Source organism: Pinus tabuliformis, chromosome 2_2 (assembly GCF_031772625.1).
Source record: "Pinus tabuliformis cultivar Carrire ecotype Pingquan chromosome 2_2, CPIR1, whole genome shotgun sequence".
In the NCBI taxonomy this organism is placed as follows: Eukaryota; Viridiplantae; Streptophyta; class Pinopsida; order Pinales; family Pinaceae; genus Pinus; species Pinus tabuliformis.
The window spans coordinates 1,219,697,327-1,219,707,063 of NC_142300.1; the positions used below are offsets into that span (position 1 = coordinate 1,219,697,327).

At 35.6% G+C, this 9,737-nt stretch overlaps 1 protein-coding gene across 1 annotated transcript; it reads right to left on the bottom strand.

Annotated features, from left to right (window-relative positions):
• Window positions 1-362: 362 nt before the first annotated feature.
• On the bottom strand, window positions 363-1,316 carry LOC149197885 (uncharacterized). Its single transcript, XM_089408844.1, has one exon. It carries the CDS (start codon window positions 1,314-1,316, stop codon window positions 363-365), a length of 954 nt encoding a protein of 317 aa, XP_089264970.1.
• Between the last annotated feature and the right edge of the window lie 8,421 nt (window positions 1,317-9,737).

The window sequence follows — 9,737 nt, forward strand, 5'->3', positions numbered from 1 at the left end:
TGAAGAAGGATATGGGGTTGAAGCTCTATGTGACCCTGTTCAATATGCAATCCTAAATAGTCTATTCTGACTTTTCCAATTTGAAACTTTTCTTCTGAGTCAGATAGAACTAAACCATGCTTGTACACCATTTCATAGAATTTTTCCAAATGTAGCTTATGAGTATTTACATCCTTACTAAATACAAGAAGATCATCAATATATACAATCACATACTCTACCTCTCCAAAAATATCTTCCATCTGCTTTTGGAATTCAGAAGGAGCATTCTTCAAACCAAATGGCATTACTGTCCATTGGTATTGCCCATGTGGAACTGTGAAGGCTGTTTTATATCTATCATCTAGAATGATACCAATTTGCTAGAAACCACTTTTAAGATCAAATTTGCTGAAAACATTGGCATTGGCAATTTTAGCAAGCAACAATTCTTTATTGGGAAGAGGATACCTGATAGGCATTAGAGCCTCATTCAAAGCTTTGTAATTAATTACCAACCTCTTCTTGCCACGTTTCTGCTCACTATGTTTGTTGACATAAAAGGCTGGACATGCCCATGGGCTTTTGCAAGGCTCAATTAGGTTCTGTTCAAGCAACTGCTGAATCTCTTGTTTGCACAAAGTCTGTTCAGTAGGTGACATATGATTAGCACTTGCTTTCTGTGGTTTAGGAACATACCCTTCCTTATAAGGTAATGCTACAAAATATTTCTCTCTGGTCCAGAAAGCATCTGGCCTGCTTGTTGTACAATCATGGTGCAGCTTATCTGAGATTGCTTGTAATGTGTTTTGGCCACGTATTTCTGCATGCTTGACAATCTTTTGAATTTTGGTAAGATCTTGCATGGTATCTTGTAGATTGTCTTCTTCACTGGGCTTGACCTTAAGCTGGTAATCATTTTTTGCAGGAATCATAATTGGTCCTTCAACAGTAGTAAATGTGACTGAGTCTTTGCCAAAGGTGACTGGAAGGAATCTCTTCAAAAAATCTTGTCCCAATAGGACATCTGATCCTGTATCAAAACTGTACAAAGTAACATATGTCTGTACATGATTCAAATAAACTGGAAAATCAGGAGATATATGGTTAATCTCCATTAACTCTTTATTCACGACTCTGAAGGACAGTTTAGTAGGCTGCCAATAATAAGAAGGAATTGCGCCAAATTTGCAGCAACTACACATAGCTCCAGAATCAATTTGTGCATCTAAAGAGTATTCCTTTAAATTTGGAAATTTTATTTTCAAAGGAATTACCACTTTATCCCCTATTCCCATGATATTTACTAAATCTACTTCCTTAGATTTCATGGGCATTTATTCTGGAATATCCTTCATCATAATTCTTGTCAATTTGGAATTAGCATCATCATAATCAGAAATAAGACTTTGAAGTTTAGCTGATAATTGCAATATTTCTGATCTTGTTAGTCTAATAGATGTTTCCAAACTGCTAATTTTCTTTTTGAGAATATTGAAAATTGAATCAAATTCTCTTTCAATAAAATCCTCATCATCAATTATTCTTTTGGAAGGTAATTGTTTTTCCAAACTTTCCAGCTTTTCTTTCAATCTTCTTCTAGCTCTTAACTGAGACGATTCAAGCTGTGCTAGTTGTGTCTTGACCTCATCAATCTGATTCTGCAAATTGTCTGTTTTGTTGAAGTAAAACATTTTAATATCAATAATAAAATTTTCATCAGAGTCAGAAGAATCGGATTCCAAACTTATTCTTCTGATATTAGGCAAATCATCATTATCTGAAGTAGAGGAGTCACTAGAAATTTCAAAATATTCACCATCTGAGTGGGAAACGAGGTCCCAATCTTCTGGATTATGAACTATAGTAAAAACATCCATGATCTTCAACTGTTTCTTATTCTTTTTCTCTTTGCAAGTATTAGCATAATGGCCTTCTTTACCACATATAAAACATGTTATCTTTTTAGAAGGCTTTGCTCTTTTTCTGAATACTATCCTCTTTTTTTTGGAAAATTTAGAAGGATAATATTTTCTCTTAGGAGTATACTTATCTGTCTTGCATGAGCATGAAAATTTTGACACTTTCTTTTTAGATTTGCTACTACATCCAAAATCATAAGTTTATGCAAAATTAATACACAACTTTGTACTGAAATGCATCTACTTCTTAAAATTGTTTTTAGCTTTTTCTGATGCACATTCTCTTTGCAAAACATAAACTATCATCTGATGTACTGCAGCAAATGAAGAATTCTCAATTTTTACTTTGTTGGTCTCAATATACTGATTAATCAAATCTGGAATTTTTCCTGGCATTGAAGCTATGTAATACCTCAAATAAGCAACATTGTGAGGATCTGCTGCTTGATAAAGAAGTTTTTGCATAACACAATAATAATCATCCAGATATCTATGTTACACAGTCTTTGTGATAAAAAGAATTGACCATGATGTACTGAATCTTCTGGTACTACCCCCACAAACTCATGTTTTAAGGCATCAAAAATAGCTTTCAGGGGATCTGTTGGATGTTCAATGATATTGTGCATTTCTTCTTCAGACAACTTATCCCACCATTGTTTTAAAATACCAGTAAAAGACCAAACGATTTGTGTGACTATATCAAACCATGATGCTTTGGTTTCAGCTTTTCGCTGTAGTGCCCAAGCATGGACATTATGAAAAACTGTTATAACCTCTTCACTTTCCATGAAATCAATATTTACCAAAATTGTATTGCCAAATCCTCTAGCTGATGGATTTTCAAATTTGGCAGGGACACTTTCCAAATTGTCTCTATATCTAGAAAAAGGACTATCTGCAGATGCTTCATGTGCAAAAGTATCCTTGTCACCTTTCATTCCTTTATGTGTGAATGTAAATGTATCACCTCTATCTCTTTTAGAACTAGTATCTCCTTGAGTGGGTTCTCCAGGAGTTCTGGTAGTATGAGAGGTAACACCAGACATGGCCAAAATTTGTGGAGCAGATGGTTGGCCATTTTCTACAAGGGTTTTAAGACTAACATAACCTTTTGGTAATCTCAAGCTTTCAACAGTAGGAAAAGTGGTTAGCCTATCTCTCATCAAATCTGTTTTTTCTCTGGCTAACATTATTCCTTTTTGTACCTTCTCAATCTTAGCAGTATCTATGTTATCAATGCTTTTGAACAAAATACTTCTAAGACCATCTTTTGGTTCATCTGAACTGGAAGAAAACTTTAATTTTGAACTTGAAAGATCTACTTCTCTATAATGAGGTGGAGAAGTAGGCTGCGGTAATGCATCTCTTAAATGTTCAAGGGACCTGGAAATAATTCCCATGTTGGAATTGATATCATTCAATTTCTGTGTATGCTCATTCTGTATTCCCAAACATTCATTATAACCACTGTGCATTTTCTTTATATGTTCTTTAATTTCTAGCACATCTTTGGCTATGTCATCTATGTTTTGCAACATACAAACAATTTGATAGTTTGTATAATTATGCATTTTCTCTGTTTCACTCTGATCTGCATCTGACATGTTTTTCATCTGTATCCATTGGAAATCTGACTTTAGAGTGCCATTCTTGAAAGTTCTTCTAGAGTTTGCAGGCTCTAAATATATTTCATTAATCTTTGCTGTCAGATCATATTGAGCTCTGGGAAGACTAAAGCTTTTGATATCAGGCAAGACTGTTTCATGCTTTTGATCTTCTAGTTGGAAACTGGAAGATGGACCCGATACACAGAATTGGCAATCATTAGATTTATGGGACAAAGGTTTCTTTTGGTTTCTTTTGGGAACAGAATATGTTGGTGGAAAAGGAGCAGGAGAAGGCATAACTGGAGGAGGTATTACTGCTTTTGTACTGTCTCTACTTCCTAAAAATGAAGATCTGTCTAAGATAGTCATATATTTGACAAGCCGGGGGCTTGTGAATATGAGATCAGAAGAACCATCAGAATGTTTGACAATAGACAATTGTCTAGGTTCTTTTGATGTTTGCAGTTGAGGATATTTTTGTGATAATGGAATGTAAGTACTATTCCATTCATCAGGTAGAGTGCATTCTGCAAATCCTATTTCTAAGGGAGCAGTATTACCGGGACCAACTATTACTCCTTCTTTCAAATCTCTTGTACACAATTTTGGATTGAGTGGAGGCATTATGCTGGAAACAAATCGAAGACAAACAGAAGAATGAAGCTGAGAAATTAAAGTTTGTGGGGCGACATTGAAACCATTGAACTGGATATAGGCATTCAGAAACTCATTTATATATGGGTCATTCAAAGAAACTTGATATCTGGGAATTACAGAAGACCAGACAGGACCGTTATTAAGAGGGATCTGAAAACCTCCCAACAATGCATCATTAAAATCATTCATTCTGGTATCCAAGACACAAGTTAGGCAAGAAGTATTTAATCTTGGTCTGACAAGAGGATTAATCCTGAACTGAATCATGCCTATATGAATATATTTGAACCCATGTTCTAAACCCCATTCAATATCTTCTCTTTTAATTAAAGGAATCTGGTAGACTTTTTGATCAGTAGAAATAGGAATATTTACAGAAGTAAAGCGAAATAACTGAGTTGCTATGAACTGAAAAGCAGGGATCTTATATAACTTGTCTACTTCTATCTCTGACAAAGTCCAATTTGGCTGTGGCTCAAATTCTTGAAATAAAACTTTTTCATCATATAACTTTTCTTCAGAAGTTTTGTTCATATACTTATTCAGAAAAGACCATCTCTTTTGCTTAGCAATTTTCCTATCCTCGAGTGTTTGAAGAACAAATTCATTCAAAGAACCGGCCATTGAGATTAAATATAAGTATGCACCTGAACAGAGGAGAAATAGTCTTTATGCTCCAGGAAATCAAACACGACAGTCCGTTGCCCAAACGCTCTCAACCAAAGCCTTATCGCCAACTTTAACTCGTAAACAAAGGGTTGATTCTAAGCATTACCGCTATAACCCTTAGATTCCTATGTATTCCCCTTTCACAATCATAGGTAAGTTGGGAAGATTTTCACCTTGAATCTCTTGGTACATAACACTTCATTTTCATGGGCTTGCCAATTGAGCTGCCCCTAGGGGGAAATATGCAAGAAGAATTTGTTTATCTACCCTGGGTCATTTTCAAGATTATTTGTTATTTCCTTTGAGTGCTTAATTCACTTTTCTTGAATTTGTGTCATGTTAAATTATATTCAATATATTTCTTGTGAAAGCTTACTTACTTTTCTCTCATTGCACATTTCATGGTTGTGAATTTTAAATGGTTTTTATTTCTTATGTTTAGATGAACATTTTTAGAAGAGGCTGAAGAGGAAACATAAGAGAACAAGGGACAAGAGAAAATGTTATTTGGAAAGAGACCAGATATAAGAGGATTTTCCTCTTTGTTCATTTTGATGCTAATCCTGATGAGTCAATGTTGACCAAAATTCCATGTAATAAAGTTAATAAAGTCAAAATAATAACCAAGATCATGGGACACATATTCCAAGATGAATGTTGGGAAAAAAATCCTAGTTTGGGTGTTCATTTAGTTTATTATGGCTAAGGGAAACTGGCAAAGGCAAAGGAAAAGGCTTTGGAAAGGCATGAGGCATTAATTGACATTTTATTTATGAAAATAATGGAAATTAGGAGATAAGGAAGGTGAAAGATCACAAGTTGCATGTGAGGACGAAATTGAAGGAAAATAATGGAAAATTGAAGAAATTAGAGGCCTCATTAATAAAAAGGCTTATGAGGATTAGTTGGTACCTTTTTTCAGTTTAGTTTTGGAGCTCTCTCTCTCACACTCTTGGACACTTAGAGAATTCTTGGAGCACTCTAGCATTGAATCAAGGAAAACAAAGGAAGGACCAGGAAGGCAAAGGGAAGCAAAGAACAAGCAAGGAAGAGTAGGATCAAGCAACTACACCATGATTAGTTGCAGGTATCGATTTGCATGCATGATTTCCTTGCTAGATGTGTCATGCATGGTAAAATCATGTGTTTTTGGTTCTCTTGCTATCATTGGCATGGGTTTTTCCAGGTGTGACAACGTTCTTCAACCTTGCCTTTCCATCTATGGATAGCCATGGTGTGGTGGGTTCTCTTGTATTTGGTTGATTTGTATTACTGAATGGATTTCAAAGCTAAGTGGGGTGGTCTCAAGATTATTAACAAGGTCTAGGAATACCCGGATGGGATACACGGTAAAGACTAGATGTGAACACTTCAATTAAGCCTAGAAATCCATTGGCTGGTGAATGGCAGGAAACACAGTAAATCTCAGTATTGAATACCCTTGAGTGGGCCTAGGAATCTCTTGACTAGTAATGTCAGGATACACGGTAAATCCTATAGGGTGGAGACCTCTTCATCCTAGGAATACCTTGAACGGTAATGACAAGATACATGATAAAGATGAGAGGTTGAGACAGACAAATTCGTCACGATTTAGGTGGAGAGGTCCGACGACATCCATGCTTGTCTAGGGCCTGGTGATTTGGTGGGGATTGTGGTAAAGCTTGGTTCTATTGGTGAGGGTTGAGGTGGTTTTGCCTCGGGAAGCTATGGTTGGTTTTGTTTTGAGTCCCACATTCATGCTTGGAATATGACACGGGGGTGATTGGTTGAAAGAAATATTTGGTTCAACCAATATATGGTCGGGTGGTTCATGGAAGTCTTGAACCTGGTTGGCTTATGAATTCATTAATAAGAGCTCCTTCTCCTTGGCATTTCATGTGTAAATGTACTAGTTCATATGTGATTCTTATGGCTATTATATCCTTGTTACCTTTGTTGGTCATATGTTGGTTATGAGTATGTTTTATGGCAGACTTGATGTATGACCCTCATCATGTTTTGATTAGCAAATGAATGTACAATGAATATATGACCTAATATATGATAATGTAGCGATTGTGATAAGGAATCAATGCTTCTTTACGAATATCTGATAAGTATGAGACCCCTATGCTCAGATATGTTCTTATGACCTGTAGTTTAAATATTGGTGACATGTTTGACGAAATGCCAAACATGGCTAGTAGGGGTCATATCAAGTACTTGTATCAGTGATTACATTAATAGCCTTATTGCATTGTTATTTATCATTTTGAAAGTTTCATGAAGTTCTGGGCAGTGGTCTGCGTCCTGGCCTTGAAAAAGTGGCACATAATCTGGGGTCGTTGGCTCTGAACTAGATGAAAAAGTCCACAGTCGTTGGTTGCCTTGTTGTGGGATCGACTAGAAGGCCTTACTCGCATGCATGGCTTGTCATGGGAGTGGTTGGGGGTCTAGATTAGTGAAATGTCAAGTTGTCTCAGGGGTTAGTCACCTGGAAGGTTTGGTTGGCTCCTGAAGGTTTTGTAGCAAGTGTGGAAGGTCAAATTGGTTTGGTTTTGTTAGTTCCACTTACTTAACTATACATGGGGAGTTGAATCACATCATAGTAACGTCTAGTCACATGTTTATCCTAGTGGACTAACTAACTTGGGTAAATGTGGGAGGAGGGTGTTAAGAGTGGTTTCAGAGCATGGTTCACCCCTCAGAGTAGATGGGTGGTGTGTGTTGGACATGCATACATGTGGGTTTCATATATGTGTTCTCTATGCTTGTGGTCTATGTGCCTGTTTTGTATGCATGGAGTTGGTCCTGGTTGCAATGGTGTCACCATGAGAAAGTGGATAGTGTCGTCATGGGATGTTGTTGTCATGAGTGTATGTCTGTTGCGCATTAGTTATGCATGTCATTGTTTATATGTTGTTATGCATACATTGACATGATGATACTTTTCATGCATGGATTCATGATATGTGGTTAGTATGGTCATGCATTGATAATTGGATAATGGTTGAAATGATGTTTTTCTACTACTATGATTGTGATTATACATGTATTTTGCTAATATGGTTGGTCTTGCGGATGATATATCCACCCCTGAACTATACTGAGGCATGTTGGTTATGTTATGTTTTGGTTTAAGCTGACATGGTATACTTGCAGGAAGAAGATCAAAGATGGCTAGCTTTGTAACCCTAGAGACAACCTTTAGCTGAGAAGAGGTTAGTGCCTAGGAAATCTATACAAAAGGTAATAAATATTTCTTGATATCCCATTATGATTATTCAGAGATTATTTTCACTGGTAATGCAGAGAAAAACTTCTTGAAATAGAAATACTTCTCAGGATTTCCTCACTACTATGAAAATGAAATAAAAGTTGTAGCAAGGTGAGAGATAGAAAAATGGAAGGTTCAGAACAAAAGGTTGCAGCTACAAAATATTTTATTTAAACCTTAGTAGGATGCATGAAAGACTTAGAGAATGTATGTATGTGTGGAAAAATGGTGCACATTTTTAAGGTTATTTGATTAAAATTTACAAGTACTATGAGAAAAATAAATCTGTATTATAAAAACAACCAATAACTTCATAACATATTTCCAAAAGAACAAGAAACAATAAATGACTTATAATAGCGGGAAACACATATCATATCCAAAAATTAGTTAGGAATCATCCAGGAAGTGTTTATTGGACTCAAGAAAAGATAACACATTACACAACAACTTTTTATCTCTATGAAGTCAAAATTTAGAACCTCAAAAATGGTTCTCCAAAGTCTTTTTGTAGTGACATTACAAAGATGACAATTATAAAAATTGTTAACTGCCATAAACATCTTAAACTATTTTAAAAACTACTCTAAGCCCTATTCGGTCCTCCCGAGGACTTAAAATTTGAAACTTAAAATATATTGACTCAAAATTACAATATGTAATATCTTTTGAAATATTTCATGAAAGAAACCATGTGGCTAATTTTCATAAGGTGACTTGTGATTTTTGAGCATGCTCGCTTGTAGAAGGTCCAGGTTCAACTGCTTCACTTGGTGACATCAATGCTTTTCACTTTTTCCATATTGATAAATATGAACTTGGGAACTTGATAAACCTAACATGAGCCATCCTGAAATTGGTAATTCAACTGTAGGTTGGTTTCTTTGTGAAGAGGGTTTTGACCAACCATAACAACTGGAAATCTCCATACAAATAATTCACAATGGTAGAGCCCTTAAATATTGTTATGTTCTCATGTGAAGAATTAATATTACTTTTTACCTCGACCAAATGTGTCTCATATGTCTCCCAGGGAAGCAGATTACCTTTCTGATCCCAACATCAGGGTAATCCTACCTTGACCCTTTTGTCAAAGTATGTATTGAATTTCAAAACAGATTCCTTGATCTCTCCCAACTTTTCCTCTGTATTTTTTATAAAGATTCTTCTATACCATTTTATTTATTTCCAGAACAAGAGTTGTGAGATCTTTAATCTCCATTTTTCTTGATTTTTGAGATGATTTAGAATTAAGAAGATCAATCATTTTCTTTGCCATCTGGGCATTTCGTTGGGATTTTTCTTTACTAAAAGCAATGATCACTTCTAAATCTCTGACAATGGTTTTCTCCTATGCCTGTATCAAAGACATATTTCCTTTCAACTTCTCCTTCAGTTCTTTGATCTCATCAGATGTTGTTTGATAGTTCTTTTGATGATGTGATGCACTTTCCTTTGACATATTCAACTATCTCTCTTTAATCTTCAAATGTTCGTAAGTGTCATCCAGACTCTTTTGGATTTTCTCCATTTCATCCTCTAAAATCTTTAATTTTGTCATGACGCTGGTAAGTTTATCTGCAGGGTCTTCGGAATTTGGTTGCATAATAATTGTGCACACATGAGTATTTATTTTCTGTT

Bases quoted from the DNA above. Each gene is read 5' to 3' on its own strand.
- LOC149197885 (XM_089408844.1), bottom strand. From the start codon at position 1,316: ATGCCCATGAAATCTAAGGAAGTAGATTTAGTAAATATCATGGGAATA.